The sequence below is a fragment of the Pteronotus mesoamericanus genome, unplaced genomic scaffold (assembly GCF_021234165.1).
Source record: "Pteronotus mesoamericanus isolate MK-2021 breed Mesoamerican mustached bat unplaced genomic scaffold, CSHL_Meso_final contig_182, whole genome shotgun sequence".
Lineage (NCBI taxonomy): Eukaryota > Metazoa > Chordata > Mammalia > Chiroptera > Mormoopidae > Pteronotus > Pteronotus mesoamericanus.
In genome coordinates this window covers 7597294-7619845 of record NW_026555078.1, presented here as the reverse complement: position 1 = coordinate 7619845, position 22552 = coordinate 7597294, and the positions used below count along the sequence as shown (strand labels likewise).

At 35.3% G+C, this 22552-nt stretch overlaps 1 protein-coding gene and 1 pseudogene across 2 annotated transcripts in view; both read left to right on the top strand.

The window, feature by feature from the left end:
* Positions 1-22552, top strand: part of SPATA7 (spermatogenesis associated 7) — a 31985-nt gene that overhangs the window by 1176 nt on the left and 8257 nt on the right. The window contains exons 2-6 of one of the 2 annotated variants that reach the window (XM_054566980.1): positions 1607-1681; positions 3476-3571; positions 6469-6516; positions 12935-13068; positions 21215-21690. In XM_054566980.1, coding sequence (XP_054422955.1) covers positions 1607-1681; positions 3476-3571; positions 6469-6516; positions 12935-13068; positions 21215-21690 — 829 coding nt within the window. Of the gene's footprint in view, positions 1-1606; positions 1682-3475; positions 3572-6468; positions 6517-12916; positions 13069-21214; positions 21691-22552 lie in introns of both variants that reach the window. The other variant, XM_054566979.1, reaches the window with a different exon arrangement.
* On the top strand, positions 20243-20723 carry LOC129065847 (ATP synthase subunit g, mitochondrial-like; annotated as a pseudogene).

The window sequence follows — 22552 nt, the reverse complement described above, 5'->3', positions numbered from 1 at the left end:
AATTATTAGTCAAAATAAGTGCTGTTCTAAATAGAGGAGATAACTATCCATTGATTAGCAAACTGTATCCTGACACTTCCCGGCCTAAGTTCCAGAGATCACAAACCAACATGTTTTTGTGGTTTTCAGAAATTTTATAACATAAACTAACACTAAGCCCTATTTCCAAGTTATCTCATTATTTGAGCCACACAAACATATTGTTAGATAGGTATTATCCTCATTTCACTGTGAATACACACTGGAGACTAATAAACTAAGAGAACATAGATAACTTGCCACAGTCGCAGTAAGTGTCAGACCAGTCTTTGAATTCAGGTGGAGAATATGAAACCCTAGAGCCATGGTTTTCACTTATCATCAGATTCCCAAACTTCTGTCATCTCTAGGAAATTCTGCCACAAGAAACACCTTCCTCCTTCCTCATTCGAGTTCCTTCTGGCTACCTTAGTGACATCACATTGTTTAGGGAACTCAGCTGCTTGCACACACTGATGCATTTCACTACCCTCGGAAGACCTTTGATCTTAGGGACAGGATTTTTGTCCTAATCTAGATAAAGGATGATATTTTTTTCCTGGCATTTGGTTTGACGTTACTTTTTCATGGCCCTTATCAATTTGGGTCCAATCAGAAGATAAGAACCATAACATGATTTAAACAAGGAAGTTTAAAGAACTGTTAAACTGTCATAAAAGAGTAACTATAAGACATAAGAAATCTCTGTAGTACCCAAGAGCCAAAGGAGAATTCTCAGTGAAGGACAAATTTGGAAGGAAGACTTCCAAATATAGACTGTTTAGGTAGATCCATGTAAGAGGAGAGTGAGTTGCACTAGATGAACCTTAAGACACCTTTTAAACATTAAGTTCTGATTCTGACTTTTATATACTCGTATGTGTACTCATTTTATGCATAGTAACATGATATCATTTCTAATTCATTCAATTACTTTGTGCGAGGATTATTTTCTTAAAATTCTTACAAGAGACTAGCTTGTAACTAACTGAAATAGTTAATACACATGTATTAACTTTAAATCTTAGTTCTTTTGTATCTCAAAATCATTAAAAAACCCAGTAGGTCAGTGGTGTACAGAATGAAGTCAGTATATATCCAGTAACATAATTGATGTATTTATCATTTTACCCAATGAAACTGAAGTCTCAGGGTACAGCTGTTTTCAAAATAACTTGTTTGCTTAAAGGAGAAAACTTTTTACCAATGGCTGCAGAATTTTTGTCTCTCTGATATATCATCTCTTGTTAGTAATATGATTGACTGAAGCTTTCAACAACTTCTAGTATCAAAGATAAGTTTATTATTTTTTAAATGTTTAATATCGTTGCCGAGATCAGGTGGCTCAATTGGTTGGAGCACCGTCCTGCACACAGAAAGGTTGCGGATTCAGTCCCCTGTCCAGGTGTATATGGGAGGCCAATCAGTGCTTCTCACATCAATTTTCTTTCTCTCTCTCTCCCCTTTCTGCTCTCTCTCTAAAAATCAGTAAAAACATATCCTTAGGTGAGGGGAAAAAAAGTGTTCAATACTGTTGTCTTTGCGAAAGTTGTGTTTCATTGATACTAATTAATTTTTTTGTTAAAAGTCAGAGCACCCTCTGTCCTCCCCAGATCTGGTCCATCGTGCTTATTTAAAGGACACTTGAGCACCAAAAGTAATGGTAAGTGAGGTACTCAAAGTGGTGAAAGGTGGTTTGGGAAAGATTGTTTCCTTTATTTGTGAATTATGACATGATGAAAAAATTCAATCAATATTTGAACTTCATATTATTAATTATAATTAAATATTATAGGAATTCTTGAGATTAATTTAGGAGCCCATTATTTCAAACTGTTATTGTGCCTGGGATGTGGATTTGGTGCCTCCCGTCCCTGGTGCGGCTCCCGCCCAGCTCTGCTCCTTGCTGGCAGCTGCCTGGCCTAAGTCGGGCAAAGTGGTGATTGGCAGGTTGCTAAAGACACAAGCACTGGCAGGAAAAGTTGTGCAGGGAAAGTGCATTTTGTATAAGGAGCAAACATGGGCCTCTTTATTCAACTGGATTTCTAAGTCTTATGACAGGACAATATTTTAAAGCCTTTAAAGTAAAATTTTAATGTAACCTTAAAATATATTTTTATAATTATAGTTTAAAAGTTTTAAGTGTGGGTTTTAGGCATAATAATTAAGTCATTTTTTTCTTTATTTATATGAAAAATCTTTGATACTCCTTCCTCCAAATGTGAAGGAAAGATCAGTTTCAGTTTCCTCACTTATTTCTTTGTAACACATACAGCCAGAATCAAACTTTGAAAAATAGCATTTAACTAAAAGTTGAAAATTTGATTTAAAATATATTTACATAGAAGACGGGGATGAAGAACAATATATATAGTTTGTTGAGTTTTTTTTAAAGAATATATATGCAGTTATGTGTAGTGGTTTTAAGTATGAGGCTGCCTAAGTTAACATCTAAACTGCATCTTTTATCAAGCTGCGTGATCTTAAAGACCTTACATCTTTGTGCCTCAGTTGCCGTATCTATTAAATGGTGATAATAATAATTAAATGAGTTTTTACATGTAAAGAGCTTAGAGCAATGCATGCATGGTACCTATTCAATAAGTGTTTGTAGTAGAGTAGTATCATTATTGTCATTATTGTATATTCTTATATTATCATTATCATTGTGTATTCTTATATTATGCATAGAATTTCCCTGGAAGGATGCATTAAAAAATAACAGTATTCTTTCTAGGAGGGAAGGCAAGGGTCGAGAAAGCCACTTATTTTCAATCTTTGTATACTGTTTCAGGTTTTGATAATTTTTTTTAACTACATGTGTGTATTACTTCTTAAGAACTGTTTCTAATGTTTAAGGAAGTTATGCCTGCATTTACATTTTATACTTCTACTTTAAGTGCTTGATTATTTATAAGATTTCTTCTAAACAGTGTAGATGAGGTCAAGAAGTTTAATGTAGTAGAATACTTCAAAAAGCTTACATTGGCCAATTTGGAGATCTTGTTAAAGTTAGAAGTTTGCCTCTTAGAATAGGATTTTTGCCTAGAGTTTTAGAGTTTGGGATTTGTTTGATTTCCCAGACTCCATGTATTCAAGTATTAACAATGGTAGCATTTTACAATGAGGCAAGTGGCTAAACATTTTTAGTTAGAAGATTGAGAGCTGTTGATAAGAATAGTTTTATAAATATAGTGATAGATTATATTCTGGAATCTCTTCTCAAAAGTCCCCAGCTTGTGCCACTCATTCTTAGAAAGGCTTGACAGCCCGTCAGTTGCCAGTGGAAGATTAAGGCTGGGGCACCCTCGGCATCACAAAATTATGTCAGTGTCTTTGTGGGTGAATTTCGGAATGTTGCATTACAATGGGCTTTATACTCAGGAAACTGTTTACCTCGTGATGATTTTTATATTAATTTTAAATATATAATGATTAAATATGTTTTAATTTTTAGCTTTTTGCACTGACTCCTCCTCTCTCAGACTAAGTACTCTCCACATGGTCAAGAATCACATGGCTGTTCACTATAGTAAAATCCTTTCAGCCAAAGGTAAAAAAAAATGTGCAAATGTGAACTTTCCATACCCAATGTAAACCCTTGACTTTACTTCTAATTAAAATAAATCCATAGCAAAAATGAATACGTTATATACCTATGCTGGTGTTTTGTATAGACTTGCAGGGGTGTCCAACCTGTGGCCCACTGGCCACATGCAGCCCAGGATGTCTATGAATGTGGCCCAACACAAAAGTATAAATTAACACAAAAGTATAAATTTACTTGAAACCTTTTTTTTGCTCATCAGTTTTCATTAGTGTTTGTGTTTTTAATGTGTGGCCCAAGACAACTCTTCTTCTAGTGTGACCCAGAGAGGCCAAAAGGTTGGACATCCCTGGTAGAAATACCAGCTACTGTCTCTAACTTTATATTCATAGAAAATTCAGAACACCATTTTGTTAACTGACTTTGAAATTTGTATAGTGCCTATGTTATTTCCTTTTACCTGTCTTATCCTTGGTATTATTTTGTGGTTAGATATTAATTTTAATATGTTTATAATCTACTTTTTCATTTTAAAATATATTAAAGAAGTTGCACACAGACGATGCTAACTAATCTCTTTTTCTCTTTTAGTCAGTTTTACTGAGATAAACTTACATACAGAAAATATACTAATTTTAAATGTACAGTTATTTTTTAAAATATATACGTTTGTCTGACTACCACCACAATCATGCTGCAAAGGAGACTGGCCAACTGTAGCTCACAGGCCAAATCTTCCTGCCACCTGTTTTTGCACAGCTTGTGAACTAAGAATGGTACTTGTATTTTTCAGTGGTTGGAAAAAATCAAAAGAAGAATATTTGTAACGTGAAAGTTATATGAAATGCAAATTTCACTGTCCACACACAAACATAGTCACGTCCCTTCTTTCATGCATTGTCCAGGGTGGCTTTTGCACTCGCAGACAGAGTCGGCTGGTTGCCACACCGACTGCGCCCCCGACAGAGCCTGGAGCAGTTCCTCTGTGACCCTTTGCAGAGCACCTGTGCCAGCCCCTGCTGTAGAGCACCCATCACTTGGAAAGCTCCCCCTAGTCCTTTGCAACCAGTCTCTTCACCACCATCCCTAGCAACCACTGATCTGCGATCTAACTGTAGTTTTTGCCTTTTCCAGAATGTCATATGAATAGAATCATACAGTATGCATCATTCTGGGCCTGGCTTTGTCCAGTGAGCTAATGCTTTTGAGACTAATCCATGTCCTTGTGTATAACAGTATTTTTTCCTTTATATTGCTAAGATAGTATTCCATATAATGAAATATACCACAGTTTATTGATTTACCAGTTGGCGGACATTTGGTTTATTTTGACTCACTTTTGACTATGAGGAATAAAGCTGCTATAAACAGTCACATATAATCTTTGAACATATGTTTCTATTTCCCCAGATAAATTTATTTACTAGGAGTGGGATTGTGGGGTGATACAGCAAGTGTATTTTAACTCTATGAGAAGCTGCCGAACTGTTTTCCAGAGTGACTATACCATTTTCACTTCCATATCCTCATCAGCATTTAATAGGGTTTTAGTTTGTATTTTTCCAGTGCCTAATAATGTTAAACAACTTTTCTTGTGCTTATTTGCCATTTTTATCTCTTCTTTGGTGAAATACCTGCTTAAATCTTTTGACAATTTTTAAAATCAGTTGTTTGTCTTCTTAGTATTAAGTTGTGAAAGTTCTTATGAAATACAGGTCCTGTGTCAGATACATGTCTTAGAAATATTTTCTCCTAGTCTGTAACTTGTCTTTTCGTTTTCTTTTTTAAATTTTTATTTAAAATAATTTTAAATGTATAAAAAAGTTGTAAAGATAGTAGAGAGTCACAGAAACTCTTTCCCCAATGTTAAAAATCTTACATAATTATATTACAATTATTAAAATCAGGAAATTAATATTGATATAATACTATTAACTGCAGACCTTATTTGAATTTCACCAGTTTTTCACTAACACATTTTTTGTTTTTCCCATTTGAAAGGCTAAAGTTTTTAAATTTTAGTTCATATTTTTGACATATTTTAAATGATTGAAAATCTGAAGAAAAATATTTTGTGACATGCGAAGTCAAGATCAGCTTTTCAAGTTTTAAGTAGTTTATGCTTCTTATATCTTCTTTAAGAAACCTGTGCCTACTCTTAGGTCACTGAGGTTTTCTTACTTGCTTTCTTCTAGAAATATAAGCTTTAGCTCCTACATTTAAGTTTGTGATCCATTTTTTGTTAATTTTTGCATATGGTATGATAGATATAAGGATCAAAAATTTTTTTTTCCTATGAGTTTCCAAATATAACCAGGGCTGTTAGTTGAAGCACTATTCTTTCCCTGTTGATTTACCTTAGCACTTTTTGAAAAACAATTTATCATATATGTGGGTCTATTTCTGGGCTTACTCTTCAGCTCTGTTGTTCTAAATGCGTATCTTTATTATAATAGCACACTGTCTTAATTACTATACAATTACAGTAAGTCTTGAAACCAAATAATATGCGTCATGCAGTTTTGCTTTTTCCCCCCAAGTTTTGAGATTTGCCAATTACAAGTATGCTGAGTGCCTGATACAGGTGGGTTAGGTCAGTGATGCTCTCTGTGTGTTTATTTTCCAGCCTTTCTTCACTGTGTTTTGCTTTGAATAGTCTATATTTCTGTGTCTTTAAGTTCACTAGTATTTTCTTTTGTAGTATTTAGTGAGCTGTTAATCTCATCCAGTGTATTTTTTTATCAAGCATATTATATTTTTCATCTCTAGGAGTACCATAAAAGTCAAAATAAAGAACTGCAAGTACTGGAACTTTCTGTGATTTCCACATTCAATATTTGTTGTCATTTATAAATATTAAGAATATTATTAAACAACTGATTTTCTTGATTTTCTTCTTTCAGCTGTGGTAGACTGCTCCGTTCCACTCAGCATGACTGCCAGCATCAAATGTAAGTAACTTTTGACATATTGCCCTTTTAAAAAATTATGGTACACTACACATAACATAAATTTACCATCTTAACTATTTTTAAGTGTAGTCCAGTGGCATTATGTACATTCATATTGTGGTACAACCATCACCACTATCTATTCTCAGTAGGACACCTTTTATCCTGCAAAACTGAAGCTCCATCTACTAAACAATAACTCCTCCCCCGCCCAACCACTGCTCTGCTTTCCGTCTCTATGAATATGACTACTCTAGGTATCTCGTGCAAGCGGAATCATACAGTGTTTTTCCTTTTCTCACTGGTTTATTTCACTTAGCATAATATCCTCCAGATTCATCCATGTTGTAACATATGTCAGAACTTTCTTCATTTTGAAGGTTGAATAATATTCCATTTTATGTATATACCATATTCTCTTTGTATATTCATAAGTCAGTGGGCATTTGGGTTGTTCCCACCTTTTGGCTATAATAAATAATCTTTTATGGACATAGATGTACAGATATCTCTTTGACACCCTGCTTTCAGTTCTTTTGGGTATACAGGAAGTGACGTTGCTGGATCATACTGTAATTCTATTTGTAACTTTTTGAGAAACCATCATATTGTTGTCTATAGCAACTCTATATCATTTTGTATTCCCACTAATGGTGTACAAGCGTTCCAGTGTCTCCACATCCTCCCCAACACTTGTTTTTTTTTTTCTTTTTATAGTAGCCATCCTAATGGATGGTGGCATATTGCCCTTTGAGGAAACATTTTCTAACTTTTAAATATTATCCATAAATAAAAGTAGCTTGTATTTCTAAGACTATGAATTTAGAAATGAACACAGACTTTGCCACTAAATTGCCGTATGACTTTGTATAAATTATTTAACTGCTCTGGATTTCATGTCTTCTGCATATAAAAATATGGGTAATACTAAATGGCTTGCCAAGGTTTAAGTTCTAGAATTCTGTGATTCTACCTATACTTGGTTTGTTAAGATTACTGAATTATTCTCAAGGTGCATATTGTCTTGTTTATATCCTACTAGCCTAACTAATAATAAACATGGTAGTTGTATGTATTTGAAAAGCCATATTGACATATGATATTATAGAATCATGTTATATATACCCTTTGACTAAATATTCTGATTTTTAGAAATCTGTACTAAGGAAATAATCATACCAAGAAATGTGAAATTCCTATTTTAAAATATTCTCAAAAATACAATTTGAGGCCTTTGTTTGAGTTCAAGTCAAGAAACTTAAAAACAAAGAACAGGAATATCACAGCCAGTGCTTATCTTATAAAAATCATAGTGTTATAAATTTTAAGTTCCGTGTTTTCTTAAGTGACTATTTCAATTTAATTATTTATAGTTTAATTGAGAAAGGCTTACCGCAATAAAAAATAATTACCAACCCAAGGCAGTGCATGCTAAATCGTGAGAGAACGAGAGCCTGGATTGGGAAATGCCCAGCAGGCATAGCCTAGGGAAGCCCACAGACAGCAGGCTTGGCTGGACCCGTCTCTCCCTTTCTGTCTTCTCTGAGGAAGAGACAGAGCTTGGGTGAGGCCAGTCACCACCAGCTGCCATTCAGAGAGCGCGGCGTCTGTCAGCCCCGTGGCCGGCTCTCTGTGCTCTCCCCTTCTGTTCCCTTTATGTTTGCAACAAGCCCTAGGGCAGGCCGTCACATCTTGGAAGACATTTTTGGATTCAGATAATGTTTAGGAGAGGTAAAGTCGTTCTAGGCAGGAGTCGGGACTTGAGTGTATATGTTTAAAGACCATTTGCTCACAGCACACAAGTTAGGTGGGCAAGTCATTTTTACCTTTCTCATCGTCTTTTGTAAAATGAAAGGTAATTACATAATTTCTAAGGACCTTTCCATATTTTTAATTTTTATGCCTTACAGTTTTTCTTCTGTATCATATTGGTAGCTTGTTATTGCACACAAAACTGGTTCAATATTTACAGGCTTTAAAAATCTGAATCATTTGAATTGATATGGTTTCGCCCAGTTGTCATTAGATCAGATCATCTTCTTTAACTAGGATCACCACTAAATGGAAAAATTTTGCTAAATTTTCATACAGAAATTAATTTCCTGAACAATAGGTAATAAAATAAGATTATTTCTTTTTATTTAGGTTTTATAATAAAAAGCCTGAATGTATTAATCCTCATAACCAAACTTGGATTTAAAGTCTAAATCTACCAATTTAAAATAATTAGGCATTTTGTGTAATACTTAGGTCACTGGTTTATTCATTGATTAATTCAGCAGATATTTATTGGGCCTACTGTGTGCTAGACACTGTCCTAAAGGATGGGACTAAATGGGTGAACAAAACAAAGTACCTGCTTTTACAGAGCTTACATTCTAGTTGAAGGAGACAAACAATAAGCAAATGCAAAGAAATAAGTAAATATAGAATAAGTCAGATGGTGGTAAGTGCAGTGGCAAAAAATGAAGCACAAGAAAAGGGAGACCAGGCACCCTTGGAGGAGAAAGAACCACTGAGAAGGTGACAATGCAGCAGAGACCTGCAACGGTTAAGGGAAAGGCCAGGGGCTCTCTGGGGGAAGAGCAGCCCAGACAGAGGAAACAGCGGGTGCAGAAGCCTTGAAATGGCATCCTGATTGGAGTATTCAGGGAACAGCAAGGCGAGCTGGATAGCTGGTGTAAAGGCCAGTGGAAGAGTGAAAGGAGGTGAGGCCGTTGGGATGGGACAGACATGCAGACCCTGTCCGGCTGTGGCCATTGGCCAGCACGTTGGGTTTTACTCTGAATGAGACTGGAAGCCATTGGAGGAGTAACGGAGCCAATTTAACTTTTAAAAGCATCTCTCTGGCTACCAAATTGAAAATAGTCTATAAGAGTGAATGGCATAAGCAGAAAGAATAGTTAGGAAACTAATCCAGATGAGAAATGATAACGTGGACCAAAGTGGGAGTGTGAAATGGCTGGATTCTGTAAACATTTAAAATGTGTGCCAACAGTTTTTACTGATGGACTGGATGTAGTAGGATATGAGAGAGAAAGAGGAGTGGGCTGAGGAGGACTCCCAGCCAAGACTTAGAGCCTACCAACCAAAATGACAGAGTTTTGATACACCGAAGTTAGGAACGCAACAGAAAGAGATTTAGGGGAGGAAATGAATCCAGAGATCAGTCTTTGTCGTTATAAGTTTGAAATTAATAGCTCGTAGAAAGCCACGTGGAGATTCTAGGAGGCGGAATACAAGTCTGGAGTTCAAGAGAGAGTTCCAGGATGGACGTGAAACTTTGGGAGTTGAGAGTACTTTAAAAATTGCTCCTATTTTTTGTTTTTAGAATTCAGACCTAGCTAGTGCTTATTTATCCCATGGCATTTTCTGCTTAGTCAGTTGAAGCAGGAGTTTTTCTCTGGTGCCATGTAAATGAAGAAAATTGACTAGAAGAATTGTGAAGATTGCAGTCACTAAAGTATAACTAATAATCATTATTCTTGTGTTATAGAGTTGACGTTCATTATAATCAGTAGAACTTACAAACAACTTTTATAGATACATTTAAAAAGAGAGAGAAAGAAAGGCATCCCTGGGTTGGAGCCATCTCTGTTTTTAAAAGAGATGACTCAGCAGACTGCCGACTGGATGATTTCAGGCTTCATAGTGTCTAACCTAGAATTTCTCTACATAGCTTATTGAATTGTTTAAATAATTCCATATTCTAATGCATTAGAAAGACTTTATTTTTAGAGCAGTGTTATTCATACCACGAAAGTCACTGATTTTTAGTAAGTTTTAAAAATCATACAACTACCACCACAAACCAATTTAAAATATTTTCATTCCCCCCAAAACATGCCTTCTTCCCATTTTCAGCTCCTCCCTCTTCTTACCACTGGCCTCAGGCAACCACTAATCTACTTTCTCTCTCTATAGATTAGCCTTTTCTAGACAGTTCATGTAAATGGAATCATGTGTTTTTTTGCATTAGATTTTTTACTTTGCATGATGTTTTTGAGATTCATTTATGTCCTAGCCTGTATCAGTACTTTATTCCTTTTAATTACTAAACATATGGATAATACCACATTTTGTCTGTTCATCAGTTGCCAAACATTTGCATTGTTTCTGATTTTTGGCTCTTATGAATACTGCTGTTATAAAAATTCAGGTACAGGTCTTTTATGTGGAGATAATGTTTGCATTTCTCTTGGGTATTTGGTATATACCTGAGAATGGAATTACTAAGTCATAAGGTAAAATTATACTTAACTTTTTTTTTTAGTCCTCACCCAAAGATATGTTTTTATTGATTTTAGAAGGAGAGGAAGGGAGAGATGTGAAAGGCAAATGTGAATCGGTTGCCTCCTGTACGCGCCCCCACTGGGACTTGAACTTGCAACCTGGGTATGTGCCCTGACTGGGAAATCAAACCCGCAACCTTTTGGTTTATGGTTGATGCTTCAACCAACTTAGCCACCCGGCCAGGGCTATATTTAACTCTTAAAGAAACTGCCAAACTGTTTTTCAAAGTGGCTGTACCATTTTACATTCCCACCTCCAACATGTTAGGATTTCAGTTACTCCACATCCTTGCTAACACGCGATATTGACTCCTATTTTGATTATAGCCATTGTAGTGGATATAAAGTGGTATCTCATTGTGGTTCTAATTTGCATTTCCCTCTTAATTAATGATGTAGAACATTTATATATATGCTTATTGTTCAGTGTATGTATTTTTCATATGCTTATTTGAGAAAATACTCAAATCTTTTGCTCTTATTTTAATTGGGTTATTTGTCTTATTGAGTTGTATATTATTTATATATTTTGAATACAAGTCTTTTATTAGATAAGTGGTTTGCAAATATTTTTTCCCTATCTGTGGCTTCCCTTTTTATTTTCTTTAGGGTATGTCTTTTAAAAGAAGTTTTTCATCTTGATTAAGTCTATTTTAGGTTTTTTGTCGGTTTTTTGGCTTATGCTTTTGATGTTGTATCTAAGAAATCTTTGCCTAACCCAAAGTCTTAAAGATTTACCCCAATGAGTTTTATAGTTTAAGCCCTTATATTTAGTTCTGCAATCCATTTGGAGTTGATTTTTGTATATGGTGTGAGGAGGCCTTACTTAAATGAATTCGGACAGATTTGATAACGTGGAAGTATTCACTGTCTGAGACCTCTATTTTATCGTATTTGTTCTCACTCGTTTTACCTACCAGTAAGATAAGAGAACTGAGAAAGTTATATTTAATTCCCTCCACAAACATTATCATTTGCTACAATTTAGTTAACACATTTGTGAAGTATTTCCAGATAAAAAAAGCTGAAAATTATAAATAAATACACTTATTTTAGCATGTTTCTAACTTTTTAAATAATTATAATCTAAACTTTAAATGTCCACATAAATTACCCTAGTTTGTTTTCTCAGCATGTAAAAATTATAAATTCTGATTCAAATCAGGGTGATTTGAAATTTGAAATTTGAAATTTAAGTTGAGATAGATTCCTAATAAAAAGTATATGTTAAATTTTTAACTTTATATGAAAATACAAGTCATTCTACTTCTATTTAACTATGAAATTTGACTTTTATTTCGCCATTTTCATTCTGTTCGATAAGTCTTTAATAGTGACTCAGTACCTGACTTTAAAGCAAACTAAAGTGTGAAACCACTTTCTTGGTTTGTATTTTCAAATGAATAGCAGTTAAGAAAAATAGAAATCAGATATCCTGATTGAAAATGCTTTAAGCCCTGGCCTGGTAGCTCAGTTGGTTAGAGCATCTTCCCCACACACCACAGTTGCAGGTTTGATCCCAGCCGGGGCGCATACAGCAATCAACCAATGAATGAATGCATCAGTAAGTGGAACAACTAATCAGTGTCTCTTTTTTTCTCTCTCTCTCTTCCTGTCTCTCTAAAATCAAAAAACTTTTTTAAAAAACTTAACAAAAAAGAAACTTTAAAAATTCAATGTCATTTTTTAAAGTCATATAAAACTTAAAAACCGTTTTATCTTAGCTTAAGATGTGGTACTGACAGTAATATTTCACTTGGGGGAGAGTCTAACGCTCTAATTCAAACCCTGCAGTTGGTGGTGACAGAGCCACAGACAGCGCATCAGACAGTTCTAACCTCCATTTCTCTGTATTAATCTGCTAGGAACTGCTTTCTTGACCCCTTAGGTTTGGCCAGTTCTCACATTTTGTTTGTGCTCTTTGAATAGTTAATCTATTTAAAGTTTTTATAAATTCAATATTTTAGATTTGCTTTATACAGAAAAGTATATGGATTTTTATATACATGTTGGTAGTAGGAACAGTTTTAGCAATGAAAATATATATGCTGTATTAGTCTTCCAAGACCAAAAAATTAATTTTTATCTTTTATTCTATATTTCAAAAGATTTGTTTTTCCCATCAGATGCAGACCAACAACGAAGAGAGAAACTCAAAAAAGAATTAGCACAATGTGAAAGGGAGTTGAAATTAACTAAAACTTGGGTGCAGACCAATTCTAAAAATAATTCCAAGTCATTATTTAATACTCTACAAAAGGTAAGATGGTGTTTTCACCTTTTAGAAGTAGATATTTCTAAGCTACTTTATCAGTGGTACAACCTGACTTTGGTAACATGTTTCCCATAGGTCAGAGCCTCAATAAACTTTTCCTGTAAAGATCCAAATAGTAACTATTTTAGGCATTTCAAGCCACAAGGTCTCTGTCATAGCTATTTGCCATTGGAAAGCAGCCATGGATAATACATAAATGAATGGGTCTAGCTGTGTTCCAGTAAAACTTTATTAACCAAAAAGATCGTAGGCCAGATTTGGCCTGTAAGCTGTAGTTTGCTGACCTCTGCTATGGGTTTTTTGTGATATCCTTTAACATCTGATCAAGTAAGTTCTGTTCTATTCCTAATTTTCTAAGAGGATTTCTTTTCTTTCCCTTGAATATAACATTCATGTTAATTTTGTCAATTTTTTTTGCATTTTTTTGAAATGATGCTATGCTCTTCTTTTTAATCTGTTAATGTAGTGAATTACAATTGAGTTTTTAATATTTAACTTTGCATCCCTACTATAAACAAACTTTGTCATTACCTTTTTTTAAAAAAAATATTTTATTTATTTATTTTTAGAGAGGGGAAGGGAGGAAGGAAGTGAGGGAGAGAAACATCAGTGTGTGGCTGCCTCTCGTGCATCCCCTGCTAGGAACCTGGGCCGCAACCCGGGCATGTGCTCCGCACTGGTAATCGAACCAGCAACCCTTTGGTTCGCAAGCCGGTACTCAGTCCACTGAACCACACCAACCAGGGCATCATTACCTTTTTTATACATTGCCGGATATACTTGCTGATATTTTGCTTAGGATTTTAACATCTATATTTATTATTGATGTTGACCTGTCATTTTCCTTTTTCTATTATGTCAGGATATGCCAGCTCATAAAATAAATTGGGCACTATTTCCTCTTCTTCTGTGCTTTAGAATAATCTCTATAAGTTTAGGATAGTTGTTCCTTGAATTTGATGGAACCCAATATTAAAGTGAACAAGACCTAGAGTTTTCTTTGTGAGAAGATTTTTGACTGCTGATTCAATTTTTGAAATCCTTATGTAACTATTTTTAAATTATATATGATACATATTTACATATTACACAATATATAAATATATATAGGATATTCTGTCCATATAATCCAAATGTTCAAATTTTAGGCATAGATTTAGTCCTAAATATACTCTTACTCTTTCTTGAATATGTGTTATTCCCCCTTTTTATTCTTAATGATTTTTTTTTATTTCTCTCTTTATTGAGTATTTCAACCAGAGATTTATCAGTTTTATCTTTTAAAGGGCACACTTTTTATTTCATTAATCATCTCTATTGTATCTGCTTACTATTTTGTTAATGTCCATATTTATCTTTATTTCTTCTTTAGCTTTTTTTTTGGTTTACTTTGATGTAATTTTTCTACTTTTGTTTAACTTATTTTCAACCTCATTTCTTTTATAGAATAAGCATTTTCAAGGTATAGTATGAATTTTCCTCCAAGTTCTACTTTACTTATGTCCCGTAAGTTTTGATATGTGGCATTTTTATTATAGCTCAATTCAAAATATTTTATAATTTCCATTATAATTAATTCTTTAACCCTGGAATCTATTAGAACTGTTTCTTAATCTCTGGGATTTTTCCTAGTTTTCTTTTTGTTACAGATTTCTAGCCTATTGTATGATCAGGGAACATCTATATGGCGCCCATTTCTTAAATTTGTTGACTTGTTTTATGGCCCAGTAAGTGGACATTTCTTTTTAATTGACTATGTCATTATGTGTTTGAAAATAAAATATATTCTATAGTTGTTTTGTGCAGTATTTAATGTATAATATATTCATTAGATTAAACTTTGTGTCATTGAGATATTCAAATCTTACTGATTTTTTTGTCTGATTAATTTATTATTTATTAAGAGAAATCTTTCACGATTGTATATTTAGCTTTTCTTCCAAAATTCAATATTAGCAATTTTTGCTTTATATATTTTGAATCTATATCCAGTAGAGAATGGATACAAAATAGTAAACAGATATAATAAAGATTTAGGGGCGATGTATTTTCTTGGTGAATCTTGTCTTTGATCACTGCACTTTGAACTTATTTACCTTAATGCTGTTTGTTTTAGTTTTCTAATAGTGATGTAATTAAACCAGCTTTCTTTTGATTGGCATTCCTTTGGTATATCTTTTTCCATTTTTTAATTCTAATATTTAAGGTAGGTCCTGAAGTTTTAGGTGGGTCAGATTATTCACTCTGATAATCTTTGTCTCTTAACTGGAACATTTAATATGCTTTTATTTCTGCCTTCTTATCTTGTACTATTTGACCCACATCCTTAAACAGCCTGCTCCTGTTGAGTATAGTCAGGACCTGTAACTTGCTTTCAATAGAATATGGCAAAGGTGATAGGATATCACTTCCGTGACTGTGTTACATGGAGAAATGAAGGGAATTTGCCCCTGTAGATTAAGGTTTTGATTCCTTAAGAGAGAAAGAGAAAATGGGTCTGGGAGGAATTTCGACAGTGGCATCTATAGAAATGGCTTCCCACCCCGAGTCTCACCAAGGGAACAAGGGAAGGGGGAGGCTTTCTCAGCATTCTCCCTGCTCTTTCTTTCCAATGAGCTCCTGGTAGTGTTCCTGTAGGAAACACTGCAAGAGGACACAAATTCCCCGAGTCTCAGAGGCTTCCCACTCCCGCACTAGCCTACAATCAGTCTTTAGCTATGAGCTAAAACTTCTAGCGTAATCTTACTAAGGTATGTGCACTCAGGGTCATCTGTCCCAGATAACCAAATGCTCAGATGTTCTTTCTCTCTGCAGGTGCCAGTCGCTCTCCAGATTTCAGGTTATTTGTTTGCTCTGTGACCTTAGTTCTCTCATTAGCTCGGGAGAAATCATCAATCTGTAGTTGTCCAGTTTCTTCTTGTTGTTATGGTGAAAGCTAGGTAGGCTCTTCCCACCTCTTGCCATCTCTCAGCTGAAGCTGCAAGTCTGATTTATGTTTGTGTGTGGTGTTTTCTTTAAACTTTTTAATTTTGAAAATGTTAGCATCTATAAGAATAGAGTCGTGTAATGAGCCCACAGGTTCTTGTCCCTCAGATACAACAATGATCAGACTTATTTTACCTATATTCTCACTTACTACCCTATCCTGGATTATTTTGATGCAAATCACAGATATATAATTTTACCCATAATTATTTCCATATCTAAAAGATAGACCAAAATACCATTACTGTGTCTTAAAAATTAATAATTCTTAAATATCCACTGTTGAGATTTTCCCATTGTCATAACTTTTTTAGTTTGTTAACATTGGGATCTAAATGATTTCAACTAATCAACAAATTTTTAATTTATAGCTTCTCCTTCCCCCGCCTTTTTATCTCCCTACAATTTATGTATTAGAATCAACCAAGTCACTCATCTTGGCTTAAGGTTTTTGGGGGCCATCTGGGTAATGCAAACTTAGGCTGCAGCCTTGTACGAGGGCAACATTTGGTTTCAGATTCTCAAAGGCTGGTGTTCCTCTTCTACCCAGTGCCAGTGTTCATTCAAGATGGGGAAATTTCTTTACAAGTCACCTAGTTGAGGTGTAGCTGTTGAGAGGATCCCAGATTCAAGAGCATGACTCCTAGACTGTCCTAATAAGTCCCTGAGCTTTGTTTCTGTCCCCCAGCACCTTTGATGTGATAAAAACTATTGCCTGTTAATAAAGCCAGTTTCACTGCTCTGCTTACTGGGTATCACATACCATGTTTTGACTCCAGCTCTTTCCGTTGTACATCTCAGTAGGCGGGGGAAGACTGAGGGCATTTGCACCATCATAATCAATCCGGAATTTTTTTCTTTGAGAAATATGGGGAGCCATAGGCGAGTTTTTAGTCCAGACATTATATCATCATATTGACACTTTAGAAAGATTACACTGGCAGGAGAGAAGGACAGATTAATTAAGAGACAGTTGCAATAACCTGGGGAAGAAATGACTAAGACCGGATTTAAGACAGCAGAAGGGAGCACAAGGAATATATTCAGGAGATATTTACAAAGTAGAATTCCCCAGAATTTGGTGCCTGATTCAATAATGTGAAGAGCAAGAGGCCAACATTAAAGAGGTTCCCAAGTTTCCATCCGGGGCAGCTGGGAAAGTGGTGATACATCATTCACTGTAGCAATGAGGACAGGACAGAGTGTGGTGTTCTCTTTGGAGGGGTGGATGATGTATGGTATGAGTTTGCTTTTTGGGACATGCTTGATTTGAGGTTCCTTTGGAACATCTAATATGATCAGTAGAGAATGGATACAAGCATTTCTGTCAGGCTGAAAATAGATTTGGGAGTAATCAGGGAAGCGGTATCATGCTTAAGAGCCCCCAGGGCTGTTAGGTAGATAAAAGCACCAAGAATAGCAGCTTCCTTTAGAATAAATCTGCCAGACGCTGTACTTGAATTTGCCATCTGGGAATATGTTCATCAATATTTGACTCATGTGCATTTTCATTTTTAATGATTGGACTTTTTAACTGAAAATGGAAAATATTTTTTATAATCCAGAAATTTGAATATAAATTAAAATTGTATTTTGAGATATGAGTGGTTTTTGTTGAAAATAAAATATATAATTAAGTCTGTAAATGTATGATATCTTCATTTTTTTCTGTAGCCACCCTATACTTGCCTCCATAAAGTAGTTCATTTATACTATAATATAGGTATATTTTGTACTTCACTTAGAATTCATAGTAACTTGAACTTGCCTACATTTTTCTAAGCCTTGATCATAAATATTTAGGCACATTCACAATTATTTTGGACATAATATTTTGATAATCGGGTGGTTTTTATGGTTAGTGGACACCTATTATAACTATAACCTGCATTTACTGAAAAGTTTGCTACCATTGAAAAGAAAATGCTAATTTTAGTCTCTGGACATATTAGTCATTTATATACTTGAGATTATGTAATCAAAGCCCTTTTAACTGCCCGTACCCTCATGCCACTTTCTGCCGCTGGCACTTTGACTCACACGCCGTCTCCTCAGTGCCCTCCTGCGCCTTTCCCTGCCCCCTGCCAGTCACGCACCGCTTGCTCGCTCACATCGCTGGTGGCGCACTCCTGTGTGCTGGTAAGAGGAAACGCTGTGTGGGTGTGAGCCATATTCCTAAATGAGTCCATGTTCAAAGCATATAAAACAATGACAATCAAGAGCTATCAGTTTCTTTTATAAAACATAATTTGAAACATTTTTGCAAAACAAATGTTAACCAAACTTTTAAGTAACTTGTACCCATGCTATTCTGCAAATGAATTGATTCCTCAACTGCTTAAAGACCTGACATTTGGAAAATCTTTGTCTACTATTTTTTTCTGACATTATACCTGGAAAAGATTGATTTACTGTTCAGTTCTGTGATTGTAAAATTGGATAGGTATTCTTGACATAAAAACATGTACATATACACTATGAAATGATTATCAGTTATATAAATTCTTAAATCACAGAAACAGTTTACAACAAATTGCATTGAACTGTGAGGATAAGAACATGAAAGTGGTCAGATTTCCACCAAAATTTCTTGTTCCACTGACATACAATTGATTAACCTTTTCCTGGTTTTTGGACTTTACAGTGCTATTCAAATTTTGGTGACTTTATTAATGTTATACATTTTCTGTGGAAATGTATGTGTATCCAAGCTTTCTGATATTTATGGCTAAAAGAAATTATATAATCTCAGAAAAAGCAAACTGATACAGTTGATTTCGTACTGTGTTCTAGTGGTTTCCAAGGAAATAAAAAGTAGGATACAAGGGAGGAACTACATGCCATAAAAGTACAGAAAAGTTTCATGCCTTCCATCAGCTCAAAGGCAGTTTTGACAGCCCATTTCAATATATTTGTGCCTTTAAAACTTCCTTTGGTGTTTCATTTTGTTTATTAAATAACCATTACTGATAAGAATTTTCCACAGGCAGTCTAAGTCCTTATGCATTTCTGCATTCTCTGATCTCAGATTTTACTGTGCCTCTAAGTGCAAATAATTCCTGTGATTATTGTTTAATAGCCCTAAAGGGTTTTCCACATCAAACTTAGAAATTTATTCCCCGGGAGCCAAACTCTTCTGGTAAATAAGCTGCAGTAATAAGTATAGATTGGGAGTATTTTTTAAAACTAACATATTAAGGTCATTAATTAAACAGTACCTTAGTGACTCAAACTTTAATGCCAAAATATTTACTTGCTTTTTGAATAATTTTGCCTTGGATTTGGGATAGGGTTAGAAAGTACTTGGAAAGGAAATAAATGGTCTATTTTAGGCAGTAGTCACAATATCCATTTATCTACAATTTCCTTACTTAGATAAATCAATGCTTAGTTTAGCTGACTTGTTCACTGCCAGGAAAGGTGTTAAAACCAGTTGAAAATTCCTGGTGGTGTAAAACCTCTAAAAGTGTATGATTTTCCTATGAATCTTTAAAATAGATAATGTGACGTAATGGTGAAGAGCGTAGGGTTCAGATATGTGGGGCGCTGCGCCTGAATTTCTTCCTCTGTAAAACAGAGGCAGTAATTGTACCACCAGAGGTTGATGTGACGATTAAATGCGTTGTACATGGAGATCAATTAGAACAGCACCTTGCGCATAGCAAACACTCTGTGCTTAATAGTAACAGCGATAGAAGTTCTTACTATTCCTCTCTTATTCTACACACTGGTAAGAACAGTACCTTGTACAAAGAGAGCACTTGGCTCTCCCCATACTCCTCTTGTTTTCTGCCCTGTTTGAGCTTATAGGACAGATAGAGCTGGCTGCATCTTAACCATTTTCACTTCATTTTCTGTAACCTCCCTTGTACCTAATAAAGTGACTCCAAGTTCTGTAAAGGATACACAGGTGACCACGAAGTCTGGAATCATAGACAAGGCTTTTGGGGCATCTAATTTGTAAAAGTATACAATATGTGTTTTCAGACTTTATACATACCATGTAGAAATGGTTCTTCCAAGGTTAAACACTCCCCCCCCCCTCCAAAAAAAACATGGAGCAAATACCTTCCCTTTCAAAGCATTCGCCTCTCATGAAGAGAACTTGAGAAAACATGTGAACTTTTTATGGAATAAGTATTTCTTAATGTTATTTAAAATATCACTTAGGGGTGACATTCAGCCGGCCGGTAGTGCCACAGAACTTCCATACTGCAACCATGGCCCAATTTGTCCGTAACCTCGCAGAGAAGGCCCCAGTGCTGGTAAATGCTGCTGTGACTTACTCTAAACCTCGATTGGCCACATTTTGGCAGTATGCCAAGGTTGAGCTGATTCCTCCAACCCCTGCTGAGATACCAACAGGTACCAACCTCTAATATTCAGAGGTTGAAAAAAATAGTCAATAGTGCTCAAACTGGTAGCTTCAAACAGCTCACAGTTAAGGAAGCTCTGCTGAATGGTTTGGTGGCCACTGAGGTGTGGATGTGGTTTTACGTCGGCGAGATCATAGGCAAGCGTGGCATCATTGGCTATAATGTTTGAAGACCAATCTTTAACATCTGTTTCTTTTTGGTTTATTATTTGAATGTTCTTGGACCATGAATAATCAGAATGGTATTTGAATTTAAAAAAAAAAAGTATTTCAAAAAAAATAAAAATAAAAATAAAAATAAAATATCACTTAAATCAGGGTTCCGTGCATTGTAAGGAAAAGTACCTTTTCCTTTCTTCAAAGCCTTAAAGTTACAGAGCAACTGCTGGCACTGAAGACGACCTTAGTGACAGGAAGGGAGGGGAGGGCACCAACAGCCCTGGCTGAGAAGGGAATTAGGGCTCACAGTGGATTTGGAAACTTCCAGATAAAACTGAGACCTACCAGTAGATCTCAATGCACAAGTCAAGATCTCAAAAGTAGGTTTACATTATTAATCATTTTTTTAGCTTCAGAAAGAAATATAATTGCTGTTACATTTAGAATTATATTTTCATATATTAATATTTCAAAAACTTGAATAGAACTTTATATATGAAGTGAACAGCTTTAGGAACAAAGAAGTTAATTTTGTAGTCTCCCGAGGCAACCGTTTTTGATGCTTATGAATTTGAAATGTTAATTGATGACTCTCAAACCCAATGTTCTTAGCCTGCAGAAGAACCGCAAAATGAAGATGATACGTTAACTGTAGAAGTGGATGGATATTCGTCCTTTACAAAGTCGGCAGTGACCTCTTCAGAGAGACTGCACCTAAGAGCACCGGAATCCAGCAGAGTCCTCACAGATGGCGCTGAGAAGAACTCCGGTTCCTCCCCGTCGAGCGCAGACTACACCGCCTGTGCGGCCAGGAAAACGTGCTCTGGAACCTCGTCTGGCGGGGGGTCCAGGGGCACATTCCCAAATGCCAACCAGCTTCCGTTAGGTTTTGCAAAGGCACCCAGTGGGGACCTCTTGGATAAACATTCTAAACTCTTTTCTAACAGACATTTGCCATTCACTCCACGCACTTTGAAAACAGAAGCAAAGTCTTTCCTGTCACAGTATCGATATTATACCCCTGCCAAAAGAAAAAAGGGTTTTGCAGACCAGCAGATAGAAGCAGAAACCCAGACTGAATTAAGCAGGTACGGCACATCAACAGCCAATATGAAATCCTTCAGGACATTGTAAGAATTAAACAATATTCCTTATTTTATATCCTGTAGTTTATGTGTCTTTCAATGGAATGGCATTAGTGTGACTCTCCCTTTTACACATATCCATTGCAACTGTCAGAATAATTGTTGAAAAACCAAGTAGCTCTTAAACGTGTCAGTCTCCTCATATACATGAATGTTACGTATTTTATGTATTGTTTTAAACATGGAACTAGAACTTTTATATGTTTTTTAATATACTTCCAGAGAATCCTTAAAATGTTATCAAACAGTATTTGTGTAAATATGTCTATTGCTTTAGGATAAAAATGGCAAAACAGTGGGTTAAAGAGGAGGGAAAAACAACTACCCCTGTGCTCCCTCCCCTGCAAATATTCAACCCCAGTCTGGTATAGCAACACCTCCTCGGGTGTAATTTAGACAGTTGGGATCTTTGCTGAAAGTTAAGTATGATTTGCCTCAAAAATATTTCATATGTGATAGTACCTGCCACATAATGAACATCCAGTAAAAGTTTGCCAGGCTATTGGAGAAGCAAACAAGTCTTGTAAAGTATTAAGTATAAGCTGATTTATGATTGTTTATTCTAGGTTACATAAACAAATATTTATTAGGTACTAGGTTTTAGTTATTTTATAAAGTAAAAAGGAACTTATGACTAGTACTTTTTTCTCTGGGCAAATATGAGTCTGCATACATTTAATCAAAGAATTAAAGAATTGAATCTATAATAGAACTTGTCAAGTGAGAGAAAAATGAGGAAACCAGCATATCGTATGCTTTTCTGATTATGTTTATGACAGCTTTTGAAGATAATAGTTCCCATTCC